The sequence below is a fragment of the Lampetra planeri genome, chromosome 34 (assembly GCF_965212315.1).
Source record: "Lampetra planeri chromosome 34, kcLamPlan1.2.h2, whole genome shotgun sequence".
NCBI lineage: Eukaryota > Metazoa > Chordata > Hyperoartia > Petromyzontiformes > Petromyzontidae > Lampetra > Lampetra planeri.
In genome coordinates, this window is record NC_136140.1 from 7605405 (window position 1) to 7627579 (window position 22175).

The 22175-nt window shown below is 50.7% G+C and overlaps 1 protein-coding gene across 2 annotated transcripts in view; it reads right to left on the bottom strand.

Moving 5' to 3' along the window:
• LOC144730092 (uncharacterized) overlaps nt 1–22175 on the bottom strand; it is a 35178-nt gene that overhangs the window by 3171 nt on the left and 9832 nt on the right. For both annotated transcript variants that reach the window (XM_078610647.1, XM_078610648.1), the window contains 9 exons: nt 21107–21246; nt 20871–20930; nt 13154–13220; nt 11718–11812; nt 9848–9976; nt 8228–8342; nt 7458–7595; nt 4140–4342; nt 3215–3297 (listed from right to left, as the gene is read on the bottom strand). In XM_078610647.1, the coding sequence (XP_078466773.1) occupies nt 3215–3297; nt 4140–4342; nt 7458–7595; nt 8228–8342; nt 9848–9976; nt 11718–11812; nt 13154–13220; nt 20871–20930; nt 21107–21246 (1030 nt within the window). The remainder of the gene's footprint in view (nt 1–3214; nt 3298–4139; nt 4343–7457; nt 7596–8227; nt 8343–9847; nt 9977–11717; nt 11813–13153; nt 13221–20870; nt 20931–21106; nt 21247–22175) is intronic.

A 22175-nucleotide genomic window follows, 5' to 3' on the forward strand; every position in this document is an offset into this window, starting at 1 on the left:
CAGCAAATGGGTTCTGGACCGGTCCATGTGACATTTTTTAAATATTAATTTCTCATAGGCATTGGTTTTCTCAGTTACTCTGGTTTTCGCCTTACCCTCACACGTGTAATGTAAGGATGTACTGCTGACATCAGTGATGTGCTTATATCGGGTGTGCTTTACTCACTATTGAGTTGGGGGAAAAGTCCCAATGTAGGATCCTTCTTAAAAGTGACCTTGAGACTTAATGAGACAGGCTTTCTTTATTAAGTGAAGAATTATTATTGTTAGTACTTTATTTTAATCCTGCCAGGTGAACGTCTTTAAACTGCGTATGTAGCTAACCGTGCAAATTGGAGGTGGCTCAGCGGTAGAGGAAGTGGCTCATAATCGGAAAGGTTTGCGAGTTCAAATTCTGCTTGGAAGTTGGCTCAGCCCATCATCCCTCTGGAGTCGATAAAGTAGGCACCACTTTGTGGTGAGGTCAACAGTGGTTGTTTTATAGGTAAGATTCATACACGTTAGATTTGAAGCTTTCGTGACTGCAGGAATTACTCTTTGGTTCTTTCGGTAAAGTCACGTAGAAAATAAAATCAAATAAAAATAGAATACGACGTTTCGGTTGCAACACAAGCAGCCATCATCAGGTAAGAATAAATGATAAAACATGTTTGTCTTGGTGTCTGTCTCGCTCTGTGTGTGTGTCTGCCTATGCTGTTCCCGTGTCTGTGTTTTATCATTCATTCTTACCTGACGATGGTTGCTTGTGTTGCAACCGAAACGTCATATTCTATTATTTTATTTTTTAAGTGACTTTACCGAAAGAACCAAAGAGTAATTCATAGGCATGTGGAAGTTTAACCACTGGCCCAAAGCTGTAAACAGGACATGAGTACCACCTCAATGCTCATTTGAGAAATCAGCTTTGAAAAAAATCATTCATGAGATATCGCGTAATTGAACACACAAAACAATGATCGCAGATGCCATAGCAACCCTCGTTGTTATGTGTTATCGGGTTGCAGGGTATTGTTCTATTTCTTTTCACAGCTAAGCAAGGGCACTGTTTAAATACAGCAACATTTCCCTCTGAACATAAATCAGGAACACCCTTGTCAAGAATGCAGTCAATTATTATCAGAAAATGCATGTAAATATTAGGCCAGGCAAACATTTCTACGTGCAGTGTGCCTGAGAAAAGCCGCAGTGGCTGCTCTGTCAGCTGCTGGCACGAAGAGGATGCGTGTGAGCGGGTCTGTTTCGCGCGCCGCGCACAGGAAAAAGCACTGAGCACACAACCGATGAAACCACATGTCCTGCTCGGCACGGAGGTGGGGCCACCTGCGCCATGGCGCAACATAGGGGCGCCCTTGCGTCTGATCGCCGTCGCGCTAACCCTTCAACGTCACCACGTGCATTGGCGCAAGTCCGAGCGCTGCGGCGGCATGCGTTGAGGCAGTGAGGCGGCCAGGCTGTGTGTCATCATGTTTCGTCATCAAAGAGGGAAAGAAAAAATAATAAAATCTCTAAACGCATGCTGGTGATTTGTTTGAAAGGGATTTTTTTTTGGAGCTAAAAAATAATTTGCTGTTTATTCAACACGAATGTCAGATGTCTTAAGAGAGCACATTATATGAGCAACCGAACATTTGCAGGGCACCTCATTTCCCGGTCCGCTATTCTCTGTCGCCATAACAAAAATGAAACGTCGCCTAAATTATCTGCACGTTTCTTTCAGTGAAAGGCATCTTGACGGTTGCATTGGGGCAATGTCTGAAGCAGGCACCCAAAGGCAAACAGCTTAGAAAAAGTGCGCAAAAGAAGAAACGATGCATGGCAGAGTTGGTGCTACCATGAAACCTTGCAGCAACCCGTTTCGGATTGCCGGCGGCAGTGGCACCGTAGGGCCCCAGCTGTAAACAGCGGTGGCGATACCCAGGAGCAGAGGACACAAACGGGTTTTGATTCCTTACCCTTCCCCGTCCGCACCAGGGTCGCAAACCGGTACCCGTACCCGGCCGTACCCGTACCCTACCCGTACCCGGCCGGGTACGGTACGGGTATCGGGTAACTGATTGCGACCTCTGGGATGAAGCCATGTTGCAGGCGTGGGTGGGTTGATTCTAGGAACTTGAATTGTGAGAAGAGACAAGACGTTGGGAAATGAGTGACAAACAGTTACTCACCAGTGACTCACGGCCTACCCGTACCCATACCCGGCCACACCAGGGTCGCAAACGGGAACCCGTACCCGTATCCGGCCGGGTACGGGTAGCCGGGTATCGGGTAGGGTACGGGTTTCGGGTACTCGGTTGCGGCCTCTGTCGAGGAGAGGAATGCAGGCTACTTGGCACTGCAGAGCGAAGTCATCAGTCAGCCCCTCGATGCGGCTGCTGAGCGTGGTCCGACTCCGCACGCACGTCCCAGAAAGATTACCGAGAGTACGACACCATTCGCTTCAATACCAATTTCAACTTTTCACAACGTAAACATGCGATTTCCTGTTCAAATAAGCATTGAGGCACTGGTGCTCATTTCTCATTTACAGCACTGAGTCAAAGTGGTTGAAATCCCAGCATTCCTGTGATGGAGGGGGGTGAGCCTATCCATAGGAAAACCACTGTTGACTTCCCCATCACTGGTATTTATTTTATCGACCCCCAGATGGATGATGGGTTTAGTCAACCCCCAACTAGGATTTGAACTCATGACCTACCAGCCGCTCGCTCCTAGCCGGTTAACAATGTACACATGGTGTCTAGTCAAATAATCAACGCCCAACCTAACCTTGTTACTCACTGGACATACGGTGGCCTGGCAGATATTGGCCAGCAGCAGGTACGGAGGAGGCCATGCTGCGTGTACGCCGTAGTGGTAGCGTGCGAGGGGTGGCGGTGGATGACGCGGTAGTGCAGTGGTCAGCACACTGCACGACGAACCCTGCGATCCAGGTTCGACTCCCGTTCTCGGCCAACATCAGTCATGAATATCTGAACCAGTGCTGGGGCCAGCCCTGGGTCGATTCAGCCTAAAATGAGTACCTGGAACGCTGTGTAAGCGTCAACACCGGGGAGACAAAGGTGGTCGAGCATGATGCTGGCCACCCATCCCGTCGTGTACGTGTGCCGTGCCGGCCTTCTTAGGGTCCAACGAGCAGCACTTGCCTAAACAGTCTGTTAAAAAGGCTCTTAATGGAGATCTTTGTCGGTGGTGGTGACGGTAGTGGCGGGCTCACCTGTCTCCTGCCCCAGACACGCTGAGGATGTCTCCGGCACACACGGGCAGCGCCGGGTAATGCACGCACCGCATCACCGCCACCTGTGGCACAACACAGCCCGGGGCACCCGTCGATCAGAACATCTGCGAATGTGTCCAAAGTCACGCACCTGACATAGATTAGACATTCCAATTAATGTATCGACTGTTCTGAAGTCAAACATGAACCTTTATAAGTATAAGCATGGAAAATGTATACTGCTGTGATAAATAAGAATAACAAAACCCAACAATGGTAGAAGAGATTTAGTTAAAAACATTTTTTTTACCAATGAGTTGGTGTAGTGGCACAATGTATCGTGCAATGCGCTATGAACCCATTAACCCGAGTTTGATTCCTGACAACGGTTAACATCGGTGGCGAATATCTGAACTGAACTGCTCCTGCCCCCCCGCCCCCATCTACTCTCTCTTCGCCAGCCGGTACTGACACATAGCGCGATGAAGTATGGTCAAACAACCCCCACGAGACTGAGGCAACGTGGGGAGGAGGCCTTCGTCCACCAATGGATTGACAACAGACCAAGCAGTGACTAATCCCATATCAGCATTTCGCATAAATATGCTAAATTCCTCTTGATATGCAAATTATTTTGTCAAGGCGCTCTTCCCCCTCCAACCCAGCTTAAATATACGCTCCAAGCCTGGTGGTGTTTCATTCAGATGCTGTCTTTCCGACAGGCCTGTTCTTCACCTGAGGACGGCTGCTTGCGTTGTGGCCGAAACGTCGTGAGAATTATTTTATTATGTTTTATTTTTATGATTTTATTATTTCCCTTCTACGTGACTTTACCGAAAGAACCAAGAAGAAAAAAACAGACCCCCCGTTGAAGAAGTTACAATGTTGTTGATGATCATGACGATGACAACGACGACTCCACAACCTGCCCTCCTCGTGGCCCATCTTCCTCCGCGGTGGCGCCGAGCGCTCCCTGCAGCAGCGGTGGGGTGGCGACCCCCGGCCGTGACGCCAGCAGCACACCGTGCCGCCCCATAGTCACCAACACCAGCGCCAGGTGTCGCAGCAGCGGGCGGCAGAGGCTGCGTGCGAGCGCGACCGCAGCGCTCGTGTCCTTTGGGGGCGGCCCTGGTTGTTAAAGTTTTGGGCGCGGAGGGGGTGGAGGGGGGACAGAGGAGACAGGGTCGAGTCCTTGAACGCTACGTGAAGCACCTGAACCGTCTCAGCCATGCAGGTGTAATAAGCACTCATTACACAGGTAATGAGGATTCATGCAATACTTTACAAGCGAGATGAGGTGATCTGTCAATAATAATAATGATTGAGAATCTGTAATGGACGGGCGCAGTTCTTGTTCACGCTCGGAGAGAAAGAGTGTTTCAATAGAAAGAGTGTTTCAACACAAAGAGTGTTTCAACAGAAAGAGTGTTTCAACAGAAAGAGTGTTTCAACAGAAAGAGTGTGTCAACAGAAAGAGTGTTTCAACAGAAAGAGTGTTTCAACATGCACGGAAAATTACAGACAAGCGGCAAGGCAGCCAGAACTGATGCCAGTCGTTTCCCAACCTCTGTGATTCTATATTTGGACGATTGGCCAACTCCATTAACGAGCATTTATACTCGTGAGAGAAAACCTGAGTGGCCCGGACATGTATCCACGTGCTGTACTGCCATGCCCTGGTAAGCCAGGATATGGTGACCTCGACGACAACGGGTAGGGAGTTTAAAAAATTTCGAGTGACCCACCAACCCTTGCCTCCACGGTGCAGATTACGGGTGTGCGCGCCACTAGCACCCGGCTGGATGAGGGCCTCCGCAAGCCTTGTCAATTAGAAGACTCACGGCGGACTTATGATGAGTGAATTACAGCTGATGAACGCTTAAGCAATTTTGTTCTTGAAGTACAGCAAAGCACAAAAACAACAAAGATAAACGCGTGAAATACGTTAAAAAAAAGGTGAAGGGAAAGTGATAGCGTTAAACTCGTCACATCGTGGCATTGAATATGGAATAGTTTGGCGAAACATTACATTGCGGCAAACTCACTTTTCAATAATAAGACGGACACAGACTGACAAATAGGCGTAGGATGTGCTATGTGCGAGAGAGCAACTTTAATTGTGCAATTACTGTCAAAAGCGTTTCCTGTGCTTGCTGGCCGGAATGCCTCCCTCGCAACAGAAGGTGAGTGCAACATCAGAATTGGATGACCGGTACGCAAGCCGGAGCTGAGTTCACATTCCTCAACACTTAGAATTGGACGATTTTTTGCAAAAGGGCCCCACATTGATTGGCTTGTGTTTGTCATCAGCCCGCCTCAGAAATTATCTTAACCTTTTGTCAGCGCAAGAGAGAGACGTGAACGGTTTTTCCACAACGGTCCTGTCACTTACAAACGAAACAGTCTGTGAAGTTAAGCCTCTCAGCACGAATTAGGTTTGCCATTTTAAACAAAACCACTTTAATGCGGTTGAAGTATGTTGAATATATAGTCGGCAGTCACGATACATTCCTACGATGGGAGTTAAAGGTTACATGTCAAGAATTAAAAATCTAATGGCCTTGCAATGGGGTTGCCGCAAACTCTTTCGTGAACTAATCATGCATCTGCCTACGACTCGCTGAAATGTGTACAAATATACTCCTAAGCATGTGCATATATTAACGCGCACATATCATGTTTGTAAAACCCTATTGGTGACTGCCAGGTGGAGTGTTGATGCAATGGTTAGTACATCTGGTGACCCGAGTTGAATTCCTGGCCACGGTTTAACCTCAGCAGCGAGTGATATCTGAACTGGTGCTGGGTTCCTCCTTCATCACTGCGCTGGCACTACCGCGTCCCTGACTTCAAGTCCAGGATTGAGCCACCTATAATTCAAAACGGGTTCTCAAGTGCGGTGAGCTGATGGGCTCAGCCAGGTCACCAACGACAGCGAATGTCCAGCTGTGATAATGAAATAAATTATCTGTTTGACTGCCACGCGATGAACATTTCTCTGCAACAGGGGTCGCAGAATGTGCTTCCCCTGGTGTGTGGATAAAAGCGGTGACTTTGAGGGCTCTGAAATGCCGTTTCATGGTCTCTCTTTATCACAGGCCGTTCTCTAACAATGTGTCGCACTGTGCTGCGGGAGTTTGGAATGGCTACTTCATTTCATGCCAAGATGCAAATGATCACTATTGGACTAAAACTGGGAATGTATAGCATCGCTAGTATGGGTAAGTGGTCGTTTGAAGAGATCGTAGAAGTAGTTGTGTGGTATCTACTTCTGCGGACCATTCTCGAACAGGGGGCGATGCATTTCTCTGAGTTCCAAATGAACGTTCCTTCAGCTCATGAGATGATTAGCACTACTGGAACAAAACTTCCATGAGGCACATTTATTAAACAACAAAGATAACTGCTTATGTATGTTGAACTTCTTTCGCAACGTACGCACTGAGCCAAGCGTGCTAATCGGAGGTGCAGAAGGAACTCTGGTCCGCACCTCCGATTAGCATGGTTGGCATCTTGACATGAAATTAAGTACATGTGGGTGAATCTGCCTCATGAACATTGTTTTCATCCGTAACTCCCTCCTTGGGAACTCTGGAATAGAAACCTCACCTTAGCAGGAATGGATCACCTTAGCCACTAACTGAAAGGGAAGGAATTGGAATATGAGGATAAAAAGTCACTGCTTCTGCTGAACCAGCATGAAGAGCCGGACAAACGGGGAGCTGGGGGTCGGAGGTGGACTTGAGACGCAGCCACATTCCCGCAAACGCATAATGATCGTTGGTTAGACCCGAGGATCGTGTTGATGTTACTTTATTTTTCGATTTTGTCGTATTACATTATCCCCTGCCCCCCCCTCTCCCCCCTCCTTATGAATACGCGACACACGATGATCGTCGCCCCCACGGTGGCGGTGTGACGGATCCAACCTTCCCCTTATAGGTCTCATACCCGTAACCGTGATGCCTTGGTATCGCTGCTCGTTTGGTTTTCAGGTATACCTCGCGAAGGACTGTACGGTTGGGTTCTTGTAAAGTAAAAAATTACTGCTTTGGGCCCTGGATTGTTGTACAAATTATACAACAAAAATTGTGACTCCATTGACACAGTCACAAATAACAACAACTCACATTCGTCCGGAGGAATGTTCTGTCCGCTAAGAAGAAGATGACCATTTGGCAAAACGTCTCCCTTATTGTGTAGTTTTTCAGTTTTAATGATAGATATTGTAGGAGTTTCTCACCGTCAGGTGTGGCGAGACCGAGTGCGCTGTTCATGGCCAGCAGCTCAGCGAGGTTTGGAGAGGTCACGCTGAGACCCCTCCAGCTGCCGGACAGGAATGGCTTCTTGGCTTTGTCGATATCGGTCGGCTCAAACCAGACTACACCAGGAGGCAGTGGAGTGGACATCGGTCATCACGACAGCGCACCACGATAATTCATGGGATATAAATATGGGCAGGGGTAATGCTATAGGGGCAGTTCCACAAAGTAGGCAAGCACACAGTCAACATTCCAAAACAATCCTAACAATACATTATTATTTTGCCGATTGTTATCAATAGAACCATGTAGGTTTTCACGGTTGTGCTGTATGGCTCGCTGATGTTGTTTTCAAACGACACGCCGCACAACCCGAAAGCAGTTCAGAAAAATATCCATCCTCTCGTAAAATGTGGCTTCTTTATCGAATAAGTCAGCGGTCTGACACCTTAGTGAAATGAACTGCGACATCGTCATCTCACATCGGGTGGAAGAGTCAGTTCGACCGAATTTGCCCAACAGTGTATTTCAAAAGCAATTATCCCTTACCAAGTAAGGTGGACAATACATTTGTAACTAAATTGCCATCCTAATCGATTGGCATACTATGTCCAAGTAAAAGGCCAATTCTTGAACATATTAATAGGCGCCCGCATCTTTACTGGTGTCCGAAATGTACATTCCCCGCTCCAGCTTTCCGTCATTAACCGCAAAATCTCCCAGCAGCACACAGCACGCTGGCGGTTCCTACCCGGAACGCCGTGTTCTTTGCCCACGCCGCACACGTAGTCGATGGTGGAGACGGGGAGGTTCCCGTCCACACAAACGATGCAGGCGGAGCCGATCTGCTGCTCGAACCCCTGCACCTGCGCCCCCGGGGAACAGACGCGCTCGCATCGCTCGAGCCACCGCGATGACGACGCACAGGCGCAGCCGTGCAAGGCATGGCTGGATGTACAAGTGGGCAGCGATTCACCCCCCCCCCTCCCCCAACCCATCTGTTCTCCCAGGCCCATCTTGCTACTGCTACTTCATGCCCCCGCCCCTCCAGCAACAGCCAGGCCTTCCCCGACCCTTCCTTAACCTCTCTCCACGTCCTGGTCCTTCCCCCACACCTCCGGTTAGCACGGTTGGCTACGTACAGTGCAAAAAGTTAAATATACATACGTAAACAAGAGATTTATTGTTCAAATAATCATTGGGGCACTGGTCCTCATTTCCCATTTACAGCCCTGAGTCAAATGGTTGAAATTCCACACTCCTACGATGGGGGTGAGCCTATCCATAGAAAAACCACCCTTGACTTCCTGACAATTGGTATTTATTTTATCGACCCCCAGCGGGATGATGGGCTGAGTCAAACCCCAATCGGGATCTGAACCTTCGGGTTACCAGCTGCTCGCTTCACCTTAACATCTCCCACCTGTTCTCCTGTCACCATAACGACTCCACCACTTTGAATAACCCCACTCTTCAGTTCAACGACTATTGTCCTACGTGCAATTTCATCATTGTTGAAAATCACCTTGGAATAAGACGCTATATAAATCTACGTAAGATAAGACGAATTGTCACGATTTTTGGGGTCACGATTCGATTTGAATAGCGACTTTGCTTTGACACTGTGGCGAGTATTACGTCCCTCGTGGCTGTCGGGGTCACGTGGACTGAAGACAACATACTGTACAACATACAAGAAGTGAAAAACAAAGGTGGCCGTTTAGCAGTCAGAGCACTAGGCCAGCATCGCCGAAATTCTAAGTTTGAATCCTGGCAGCCGCCGCCGATTAAACTTGGTTCTTAAGCGTAGAGAGTTGATGGTCGGTCTCAGCCCGGTCACGAAAGACTGCACAAAAAACCCATCACATGCAATTTGGATCCGCACTAAATTCCAGCTCGGAGAATGAATATATCGCTTGACCATCCTGTCTGGGCGACAGGGTGGGTGGGAAAGTGCTGCCTCCAACTGGGTCAAACGGAAGTCACTTGAAGGGATCTTAAGAGATAGCTCTGTAATATCAACTTCTGTGGGCTGTTCTCTCCAATAAAAGGTCGTTCAAAACTTCGAGAGACACCGATTTGCAAAATCTGTGATGAAATCGGTGGAAAAAGATAAATAAATGAAAACGGGAGTCTATGAACATCAATTCCTACACGCATGGCTCGATTTGAAATCGGTAAATCGGTGCATTGTCACATGCATAAATACCCAGCTGGCCATCTCTACACCCTCCCTTCAACCAGCCGAGCAGCGCAATGCCACGCTGATGACGGGCACCAGCGCGGGGCCCGCCCGCCTGCCTGCCGGCTCATGAAGGCCGTGCCCCAACGAGTGCAGGCCCCCCCACCCCGCCCCCGCCGCGTTGCTCACGTAGTCGTGGGTGATGCGCCGGTGGACGTCCATGTCGCCGATGCCCACGGTGAGCTCCCCCGCGTGGTCCAGCACCGCACAGTACGTTGCTGTGCTGGCGCCCGCCACTCGCGCGATCCCACTCGTATCCTGCGCCGTCACGCACAGGCGTTAAGGGGCTCGCGTTAGGATGCGCGTCCGCAGAGCTCCGTGCCCGTCGCTCTCCTTCCGCGGGTGTCTAATTCTCGCGTGTATACGTGTCTGTAGCCCATGAGCCAAGAGGGTTGGTAGGTACCGTAATCGACTGGGGTGGCAAATGCTACTCATAGCTACAATTTAATGCAAGCTTACCATATACCATAATGATAATTGTTTTTTTACCCTTTTATCTGGCAACAAAACTGACACCTTTTTTACAAGGAGTCATGTTTGCATTGACCACAATATCTGCAGTCGAAATGCAAAAAAAACATAACTCTGATAATGTATGCACTGTCCTTGAAATTGATTGGTCCACACCCGAGACAGCTTTCTTTAGAGCCTGGTCTCACATGGTGTTGGACCAGATGACGCCAAAAGGCGCACAACTCAAGGACAATGCACCATCAGAGTATGAGAGCTCGGGGTAAGCATTTACACCATTGGAACCTCATTTGCCATGTGGGAAAATATGCTAATTGTTTTTTTACCCTTTTATCTGTCAACAAAACTGACACCTTTTTAACAAGGAATCATGTTTGTATAAAAAAGTTGTCAGTTTTGTTGCCAGATAAAAATGTAAAAAAACAATTATCATATTTTGCTACTGGCAAATGAGGTTCCAATGGTGTTACCATATACCGTTCACGGTCTGTTTTAACAAACATATTTCATACGTACATTGTATTCCGTAGCCGTGTCATAACACACATTTCTCCAAAATGTTTTTTCAAAAAAACTATGATATTGTCATGGAATCCTTGTTTTACTATTACCAGCTACCACAGTGACCTTGCTATCAAACCTATTTGTAATCTACGCTTAAAATGCTTCAGGAAAATCATTGTTTACATTTGCCACCCTGGGCGGTACCGCTAAGTTATTTTTGGACCAAGGGCTCAAGGGTCCTTTTCTCCATTTGCACAGGGCTCTATTTAAGTGTTCAGACAGCACAGTATATACTTAACATTTTCAATAGCTGATTATAATGTAATATTGCATGGAAAATAAGTATTCATCCATTTGTCAATCCACTGGTGGATGAAGCCTTCCTCATCCCATCGGGTCCTTGGGTTTAGTTGACCATTCTTCACCACGTCAGTCAGTGGAAGTTGAAGACGTGGGAGCGTACAATTGCAACATTTGATTTTGTGGTACTGCCATCTGCTGCCAACAAGAGAGCCCGTGTGGTAAATTAGAATACCGATACAATTCACATGCCCAATATCAAAATTAACCGGGTAGTGGCGGCTTTAACAACACATTTATATTTACGCGATCTAACCCAAAACAACTATGTTATGGATCAAAATGAATGCAGAGGCGTTACATGTGATGTGCTAAACTATTGACGAGTGGTCATGATGCATGATTCATTAATATGACTATACTTTCACTTTCACAATCCATGCATTCATAGTGAGTATAATAATCAATCATTTTTGTGTATGTTGTATATAAATGGTTCACATTAACTGAGTTAACAGAGCTGATTAGGTTTTTGCGAAAACAATTAAACGTCCCCGTTGCTCTCTCAACAAACTTTTCCAAAATGTCTATTTTGCTGGTTAACTTGTGTATGCCTATTAATGCCGTATTTATATTGATTTAATGTATTAACCAATACGATGGATTGTGTTCACATTTGCTGACAAGCGTCTGTACTGCTGGAGGAAGCCAGTCCATCACGCACCATGTGGCTGATGTTGGAGATCAGCGTGCGGGCGAGAGCGTCTTCGCCCACGGCCGAGATGAACAGGGGATTCGTGCCCAGCCGTGCCAGCCCATCTGCACAACACACAGCCTGATGCTACGTTTCCAATGCCAGTAGAGAAACCAGACCCGAGCCAGGAACGGCCCAGCTTGGTTCGTTTCCTGTCCAAACAGCTTTAAGAGCTTTGTGGTGCCATCAACTTCAACCCCCCCGTTCCTACCCAATTTCCTGCCCCTTACCCTGTGCAGCCGGAGGGGAAGTCATCATATATTTTAAAAACCAAATTCAACATATACTTGAGGGACAATTTCCCATTACGGGGATCCCCTTGACATAATAAAAACATTCTTTAAAACATTTCTTTACATTATGGGCGCAATATGTTTTATTAAGATGTAGGTTTTCACAGCTAATATTGTGATTCATAATACATTTTTGGGTCACGGTCTTTCGACAGAAACTTGGCCTAATGCAAAAATCTATTATGCCAACTCAAACAACGATCTATATATATTTTACGCTGTGATTCTTTCACGAAAAACATGCCCCTGAAGTTGGCCTAATTGACAAGACGTCGTCGGACACTCGTGCCATTTCCACGTCGGCGGTCTGATGTAACACGACTGTTTTCGAGGGTGACTGAGGTGAAGGTCTTAAATCTCTCCTTTGGAAAGTGAGACGCACTGCCCACCGTGTGACATGGCCCAGTTGGGACTGGCTTAGCCCGGGCACAGGTATGGTACGGCTGGAGGAGAAATGAGGGCCAAGCCCACCTGTCTGATTTACCAATTGCATTGCTCATTGGAATGTGGCATAAGTGTCCCTGATCTCTCTTCTTGGTTCTTTCGGTAAAGTCACGTAGAAGGGAAATAATAAAGTAATAAAAATAAAACATAATAAAATACAATTCTCACGACGTTTCGGCCACAACGCAAGCAGCCGTCCTCAGGTGAAGAACAGGTCTGTCGGAAAAACAGACCACAACACAAGCAGCCGTCCTTAGGTGAAGAACAGGTCTGTCGGAAAGACAGCTGTCAGACAGCTGTCAGACAGCTGTCTTTCCGACAGACCTGTTCTTCACCTGAGGACGGCTGCTTGCGTTGTGGCCGAAACGTCGTGAGAATTATTTTATTATGTTTATTTTTATTATTTGATTACTTCCCTTCTACGTGACTTTACCGAAAAAACCAAGAAGATGAATCCCTGCAGTCACGAAAGCTTTAAATCAAAATGTTATTTTTATGTTTTAATTTTTTTTATTTTATTATTTCCATTCTACGTGACTTTACCGAAAGAACCAAGAAGATGAATCCCTGCAGTCACGAAAGCTTTAAATCAAAATGTCCCTGATCTGTCTCGGCAAAGTTTAATTGCCAGGGATGGATCAAAGACATTGGAGAGTCCTGCCAACTCACCTGCAAGGTTCCTCCCAACACCGCCAAACGACTGGCGCACCGAGCCGTAGTTCGTTTGGCCACCAAACTGCATGCATGCGTGCACGACAGTGGAAAGGAATTGCAACAGGTATGCAAGCTTACGACCAATAGGAAAACGCCGAGGATTATGATAGACAGAAGTTAATTACAATGACAGTCATCTTATGCTATGTTTTAAAAAATCCTTAATATTAAGTTCACTTGCGCGCTTGCTTGCTTGCTTACGACCGTGCAAATCTTTCGGTCGTTTTTTAACCCACTTCCCGTGATCCAATCGAGCTGACATTTTCCACATAGACTCGTTGTGCGTGAGAATTAATGTTCGTGAAATTTTTTTTCCGAAATTTTACACTTTTTCGGACAAAAAAATTATATTTAATTACCAATTGCTTAATGCTGGCAGACAATCATCTGACCCATAGATGGCAGCCATCTCAAGCCAGAGGACGAGAGGACTCTAGCCGCCACGCATATAAAGGATTTATAGTGAAAAACTTTGTTTTTACGGGTGATACTTGTTAATTGATCCACATCATAAAATTTACCCGAAAACACTCCCGTTATCCACTTTCCATTCTTCTTAATATCCGAGTTTTTTCATGGATATGAGTTTTCAGATGGCAAACTTATCCTAGTATTGCCTTGGATAGAAGAGGAATCTAGTAGTGGTTACCACTGGCACTCAATTTATCTGATGTGATGAATTTCACAATGATCCACAATTACCCACAGATAAGGTGACCCGGAAAAGTAGGTTCACACATGTGTCGTGGTCAAGGTTGACACCAAGGTTGACACAGGTCACACAGGTCACACAAGCTAGGGGAGAGGTACGTACTGGTCTGGACCGGTCCGGACCGGCAGGGACGAGAGGTGGTTGGAACCGCTCTGAGGGGAGGGGGCTGGCGAGAGCCAGGGCCCCGAGACACCCCCGCCCCTCAGAGGGAGGAGATATAAGACGGCTCCCGGAGAGCGGAGGGGGTCAATCTGAGGAGAAGCTGAAGGAGGTGCGGCCGGAGATCCTGGACCCCCAAGCCTCGAGGATGCCGCCCCGCTGGGACTGAGTGGGCTGAGTAGCTATAGGCTAGGGAAGGAGAGTAACTGGGTAGCTGTAGGCTAGGGAAGGGGAGTAAGGAGAAGAGAGCCGGAGGCTGTACCTCCCTAGGTTGTGTGGTTGGGCTGTTCTCCCAGTGAGTCCGGAGGACTAGTGTTATTGGAATAAAAGCGTGTGGCCTCTACGAAGTCTCTGCCTCATTCAAGAATACTACAACTGGTGTTAGAAGCGGCCAACGAACCTCGCCAACATGGAAACAAGACAGAAAGCGCTCACCAGGGGCCAGGAGAAGGACGTCGAGGGCGACGCTGAGCCGGAGTCGGGAGCGCCATTTCCGGGGGACGGGTCTGCAGGGGCGGGCTCGGGTTCTCCGGGGCCCTCCAGGAGTCCGCCGACGTCGGGATGGGCGATCCAGTCGGCCCATGCCCGGCTGGCCGATCTCCTCCATGCCGCTGCCTCCATCCTCGACGAGCTCACGCTGGGGGGAGCGGGAGCACCGGGTGGAGAACCAGGCCGGAGGATGGGACGGGTTCCCGCCGAGAAACGCGCCATTCCCGCGCAAAATTTTGACATCGCCTCCGGAGGGGGAAACATCACTTCCGCTGGGAATGCGGCCGCCGGAGATGACGTCACTTCCGCCGGGGGGGTCACCGCTTCCGGGGGAGATGACGTCACCCGCCCAGGAGGTCATGGGGCACAGGTGACTCGCGTCACATCCGGCATCGGCGGCCTTACATCGGGAGAAGCAGAGTTTTCGGGTAGGTGCCCGCCGATTTGGTCGGATATTTTGCCGCCGGAAGATGCTTCAAATACTGCACTTGGGACGCTGCTGTCTTCAAGGGGGGACTACATCCCGGCGCTGCAACAGCGCTTGCCTTCGCTGCAGGTTTTCGCGGCAAAGGGGGGGGACTGGGCTGCTTTTTCACGCCGTTTCGTGGCAAATGCCGAGACGGCTGGGTGGTCTGCCGACATCGCTCTCCGAGCCCTGCCTTCCGCCTTGGACGACGTGGCCTTGGCCACGTTCCTCCTTATTCCACGGAGGGAGCGCTCCACCTTGCAGGAGGCCCTCAATCGGATGGCCTTAGTGTATGGACCTCCATCCGAAACAAGACATCGTTTCGCCAGTCGGAGGAGGGAGGCGGACGAGACACCCCTCGCCTATCAGAGTGCACTGATGGCGTTGGCTCAAGCGGCCTATCCTCGAATGGACGATGTGGGCCTGGACTCCATAGTGCTTGAGAAGTTGCTGCTGCTGGCTCGGGAACTGAGGATTGCCGTCCACGTCAAAGATGAAGCTAACCTTTCCTCGCTGGGGGCGGCACATTACTTACACACAGAGTTGCTCCTCCAGCGGGATGGGCAGGTGGCGGCGTGCGCCGCTGCAAGAGTTGACGAGGTCCCGGATACCCAGGCCTTCGCGTCGCAGCGGGCCGCCAGTTGGAGGGGGGCCGACCGGCCTCGCCAAGGGGAAACCCGGAGGAGACACGGATCCCCGCGGGCGTGGGCTCGCGTCACGTGCTACAACTGTGGCCAGCTGGGTCACCTGGCATCGGGTTGCCCAGCACCCCGGCGCCGAGCTCCGGGTCGTCCACCATCGTCCGCCCGTCCACCGGCCGCTCCACAAGAACCCCAGGCATGTCGCGACACCTCACGCACACGGTCCCTGCCCGCATCTCATACACCGCATACACCGCCAATCGGCGCGCCACTAAATCGCGTTGCGTTGAGGGGGGGGGAGCGGAACGCGGCTGATGTTCGGGGGCCACTTCGCGCTGTTCAGTGGTCCGAGTTGGCCCACAGGGTCGTGGCCGCGGCGACGGGCTCGTCGGTTATTCTCGGGGATATTGAGGGAATTCAATTTCGATTGCTGGTCGATACGGGAGCTTCGGCTACTATAATTTCAGACCTCATATACAACGTGTTACCAAAGAGATGTCAGGCACTCACCCCGTTCTCCGTCCCTTGCTTTGCGGCGAATGGGGGTTCCCTGGGGATTATTGGCCAAATAACTGCACAAATTTGTATTGGCGACATTAAATTATCTGGTCCCGTTTTGGTTTCCGATGCCTTGGCCGTTCCCTGTTTGTTGGGTACGGACTTCTTGGGGAGGATGCCCATCAAAATTTTAATTGACAAAGGCTGCATCGAGCTTCCTTCGGGCCGCCGGATGGCGTTTCTGCCCTCACCAAACCGGCTGCGCACAGCTTGCACGACTGTTCCGGCTATGGCGTCTGAAACCGTGCGGATTCCGCCGGGTGCGCAGATGCTAATACCGCTTCAGTTACGCAAACCACTGGAGGCAGACGCTACGTCGGGGGTTTTGTTGTCTCCTTCCAATACGACCGAGCGAGGGTTGGACCTGGTGGGTGCACAAACGCTTGTGCCTAGAGATGGACAGCCCTTCATTCAGGTGCTGAATGCGGGGTTGCGGACGAAGGTCGTGCACCGAGGGGCTGTCATTGCACATGCGTCGCTGCCGCTGCACACTGACTCCGTCGCGGCTCATGTCGGTGAGGCACCGGCGTTCGGGACGCAGGTGGGTGTCGATGAGGCATGGATGGATTCTCTCTGTTCAGGGGCTGAAAATCTTTCAGAGTCACAAAGATTAAAGCTGCGCATGTTGCTTCGTGAATTTCCCGATGTTTTTAGCAAACACAAATTCGATGTTGGGTGCACTAATCTATTGAAACACCACATTGATACGGGAGATTCCGCTCCCATTCGGCAAAATCCGTTCCGATTGAGTCTGGCAGAGAAGGAACATGTCCGGTTGGCAGTGAATGACATGCTTGCCGCTGACATTGTGGCTCCCTCCAACAGCCCATGGGGTGCGCCGATTGTGCTTGTAAAAAAACATGATGGCAGTTTGAGGTTTTGTGTGGATTTTCGGAAGCTTAACAAGGTTTCGCTGGCGGACGCGTATCCGCTCCCTCGCATGGACGAGTCGCTCGATGCCTTGGCGGGGGCACGGTATTTTTCAACCTTGGACCTTTTGTCGGGGTTTTGGCAACTGCCCTTGGATGACGCTTCCAAACCTAAGACCGCGTTTCGTACGCCACAGGGCCTTTATCAGTTCAATCGGTTGCCTATGGGATTGCACTCAGCTCCAGCGACGTTCCAGAGATTGATGGAACTGGTCCTCGCTGGCCTGCAGTGGGACTCTTGTCTTATATATCTGGACGACGTGATTATTTTCAGCCGTACGTTTGAGGAACATCTGGACAGACTGCGGGCTGTATTTCTCAGAGTGCGATCGGCTAACCTTAAATTTAAGCCTCAGAAATGTTTTCTGTTGCGTGAATCGGTGCGGTACCTCGGCCACGTTGTCAGTTCTACGGGTATAGCCACCGATCCTGCTAAAACTGACTGTGTAAGAACGTGGCCCACGCCCACGTCTGTGGGGGAAGTCCGCAGCTTTATAGGCTTTGCGTCCTATTACCGCCGGTTTGTTGAGGGGTTTGCGACGATCGCCAAACCCCTTCATGCTCTGACGGCTAAGGGGGCTAAATTCCATTGGGGGGAAGAGGAAGACAGGGCGTTCAGGGCGCTTCGCGATGCCCTTGTCCGAGCTCCTCCCTTATGCTATCCCGATTTCACATTGCCCTTCATCCTGGACACCGATGCCAGCAATACCGGCATCGGCGGGGTGCTTTCGCAGGTGGTCAACGGGGTCGAACGGGTCGTTGCCTACGGCAGTAGAGTCCTGTCTCCGGCAGAACAACGTTATTGCGTCACCCGCCGTGAACTGCTCGCGATTGTCGTGTTTGTTCAACAATATCGACCGTACCTATACGGTAGGCATTTTACGGTTCGTTCAGATCACGCCGCGCTACAGTATGCGTTGAAAATAGACCAGCCGTCCGGCCAGCTGTCACGTTAGCTTGAGGTCCTACAGGACTACACGTTCACGGTGGTGTACCGGAAGGGGACACAACATTCAAACGCGGATGGCTTGTCACGCCTCCCTCCGGGTGATGGGTGCGCGTGTTTTATGGGCTCGGGGAGATGCAAATCGGCCACGAGTACCGCTCCGGCTTCCCCCTTGGCGGCGGCAGCAGGGGTGGTCGATGGGGAACCTGTCACCGAGGGGGACTCACAGGTGTTGGTCGCTCGCGACTCGCTCCTCGATCTGCCTCTGGACGAATGGGGACGGTTCCAGATGGAAGACAATTCCCTCCTCAGGTTACGCCGTCGTGCGGAGAGAGGGGGAGATTGTCAGGGAAGGGTAGGTACTGTCAGCTTGCGGGAGGGTCTCCTCATGTCATGGGACGCCAGCTCGGGGCGTTACAAAATCGTCGTCCCCACCGCTCTGCGGGGCAGGGCCGTGTGGGCGGCGCACGAACGCATCCTGCATTTGGGTATTCACAAAACGCTCGCTACACTGCAATTGGATTTTTTTTGGCCGGGAATGGCGCGCGATGTCGCCGACCTTTTGAATAGTTGCACGCAGTGTGCGCGGCGGAAACACCCGGCTAGGGCGGCTTGCCCACCCCTTCAGTCCATTCAGGTGTCCCGGGTTAACGAGCTGGTGGCCCTTGACATTCTGGGTCCCTTCCCTGTCACCGCTCGGGGTAATAAGTACCTGCTGGTTGGGGTTGAATATTTCACCCGTTGGCCTATGGCCTGGCCCCTCCCCAACCAGTCGGCGGCAGCCATTGCGGAGGCGTTTCTCCAGGGCTACGTCCTGGATAAGGGCGCCCCGGAACGGCTGCTAACCGACCAGGGAAAGAACTTTTCGTCCAATCTTCTGCGGGAGGTTTGTGACCTTTTGTGCACGCAGAAGGTCCGGACTTCCCCCTACCACCCGCAGACCGATGGTATGGTCGAACGTCTACACCGGACCATTACCTCTATGTTGTGTCATCAGGTAGACGACACACAGTTGGATTGGGACCTGAGGATTCCCGGAGTTCTGGCCGCATATAGGTTGGCGCCTCACGCGGCCACGGGCTATTCGCCCTTCTACTTAATGTACAGCAGGGATGTCGACCCCCCCATGGAGGTGCAATTGCGGGTCCAGTCGGCGGCGTCTCGCTCGAAACTGTCCGAACACGCTCAGTTCAATATTCGGAAGTTGGTCGAGGCGAGGGTGGCCGCGCAGGAAAATTCCAGGGCAAGGCAACGGGCCAATGAGCGTCTGTATGATCGCCGGGTTACGGGGTATAAATGGGCGGTAGGGGATAAGGCGTGGCTGCACTGCCCGCAGGTGCCGCTGTCAACGTCATCGAAATTGCTGCGGCCCTGGCGGGGGCCGGTCGACATTATTCGGGTCGTTCGGGACCAGTGTGTTAGGGTCGCGTGCGGACGGCGTTCTTGGTACGTGCACCCCTCGCGCCTGAAGCCCTATGTCACACCACGCACTCACACATCTTCATCTCGCAGGGGCCGGCCGCGTGACGTGTCCGGCAGGTTGGGGGAAGGGCCTCGCGACCCCCTTGTTGTTCCGACACCCCCTGCCACTCTTTCGGATGCTGCAGGTGTGAGTCCACCTAGGGTGGCCTCACCGGAGGAGCGGGAAGCGAGCCGGCCGCCTGTCCAGCAGGAAGACGGCTCGCGGGCTTTGTCCCCGGGGCCTCGGGACGTGCCGGACGCCCGTCATTTGGGCCCTCCTGACCCTCCGCAAGGAACGCTGGCCTCTGGCGATGGACCCGCCACACGGACTCGTTCGAAGGGTCTCAGGTTCTCCTGAGACCTGTCGCAGACACACTGCCTCCTCGCGGAGCCTGGGTGTTCGAGTCACCTTGTTCGTTGGTGTGGTGTGTCCGCGGTGTTCTTGTGTACAGGGGGGTTGGGGTAAATTATTGGGGACGGTTGTGGTTGCTGTTCTGTTGTTGTTACTGTTGTGTTGAGGCTCACGCATTGTTCTTGTCGTGTTCAGAATTCCTGGTTCGCGAGTTAGGGTTGGGATGTGGATAGTGATGCAGCCGGGACGGCTGCGTGCTGTGTAGGGGGGGGTGATGTCGTGGTCAAGGTTGACACCAAGGTTGACACAGGTCACACAGGTCACACAAGCTAGGGGAGAGGTACGTACTGGTCTGGACCGGTCCGGACCGGCAGGGACGAGAGGTGGTTGGAACCGCTCTGAGGGGAGGGGGCTGGCGAGAGCCAGGGCCCCGAGACACCCCCGCCCCTCAGAGGGAGGAGATATAAGACGGCTCCCGGAGAGCGGAGGGGGTCAATCTGAGGAGAAGCTGAAGGAGGTGCGGCCGGAGATCCTGGACCCCCAAGCCTCGAGGATGCCGCCCCGCTGGGACTGAGTGGGCTGAGCAGCTATAGGCTAGGGAAGGAGAGTAACTGGGTAGCTGTAGGCTAGGGAAGGGGAGTAAGGAGAAGAGAGCCGGAGGCTGTACCTCCCTAGGTTGTGTGGTTGGGCTGTTCTCCCAGTGAGTCCGGAGGACTAGTGTTATTGGAATAAAAGCGTGTGGCCTCTACGAAGTCTCTGCCTCATTCAAGAATACTACACATGTGCTAAATGCATCAAATCATCTGTGTTTATCTGCATGTGATCACGGACAAAAACAAGATAGCGCAATGCACTAACAACATTCCCCACATCACTCTAGAAATAACATGCCGAAGATCTGTAAAAAAATATTATTTGTGAGGTATTAACAATTATCCATTGCTCACAAGCACGCTCACCTGAATATTGCTGGATTTTATTCTTGCAACAAAGTCCACGTTACAGCCTCCAATAACCACCTTCCACACACACACACACACGCGCATACAAAATCACATGCAGTTCTTTCATAACTACAAAAACACCACCGATGTATCCGCCGGGGCAAACATCATTGCTATTAAATCGTGAATGCGCATACGAGTCTAATAAAGAAACATGTGATCCACGTTCATCGATCCCCGAAAGCACGCACCGGCCTCAACTCCATTTTCTCCTGCTTTTCAGAAAGAGCACGAAGGGTGCTCTGTCCACTGGGTGCCCCATGCTGCTTCTCCGACAGCTTGCAGGCGATCCCGGCTCCAACATCCGCATTGTTCTTTATCAGTGCGATGTCTGAACGCTCGTCAGGGTAGAGAAACGAGACGCTTCACGTAGACGAAGGCCACACCGCAGCTGCGTCCGTGGTTGTGCCCGTGTAGCTCTCCCGATGAAGATCTCCCAGCGAGCGGAGCGAATCATCGGGACGTAAAACAGTACGAGGCACAGTGCACCCTGAAGACACACAGCGGCGAGCGGCCAAATTGCCCGTGTGGCTGCACCTTGTTTAGACTGGGTGCAAACACTCGGGGAGGCAGAAAAACCCAAATTTTAAACAAACTCACACAAATATTAAACGCAAGTGTGGTGAGCTTACTGCGCGTTTGGGAGCGCTGCTATATGATGCTCTAACAGCAGAGGGCGAGCTGGATGTACATTAAAACTTCTTTCGCACCGTACGTAACCAACTGTGTTAATCGGAGTGTGGGGGAAGGACAACAAACTAAACACAAAAAGCAGTTCTGAAGAAATCAGTTTTCAATCCAGATGATTTAAAAGTACATAACTCCAGTGGCTTCCTCATATCGGACGGAAGAGCATTCCAGACGGCCGCAGATGTGCGTACACTTTATACACGAGCACTACAACATCACGCTCAATGTCTTTACCAACCTCTTCACTCCCCTTAAGTTCCTCTCTATCAAGTTCCTTGCCATTTTCAAGATCTTTCATGGACTCTATCCTGCGTAACTTTTCCCTCTCATTTCACTCCACTCCCCTTCACGTCTCCTGTGCTCCAGTAGCCGAGGCATTATCTCAACATCGTCTCATCAAGCTCCACTCAAAGGGAGGTCCCTCCTTCTCTGCTGCTGCTCCTGGGGTATGTAACTCATTCTCCCTGGTCATCAGCGCTGGAAACTTCCTGTTCATGTTCAAGTCAAAGTTCAAGACCTGCCTCGTCTCATATATGTTTCCAATCTATGAAATGTCTTAAACATACCTTT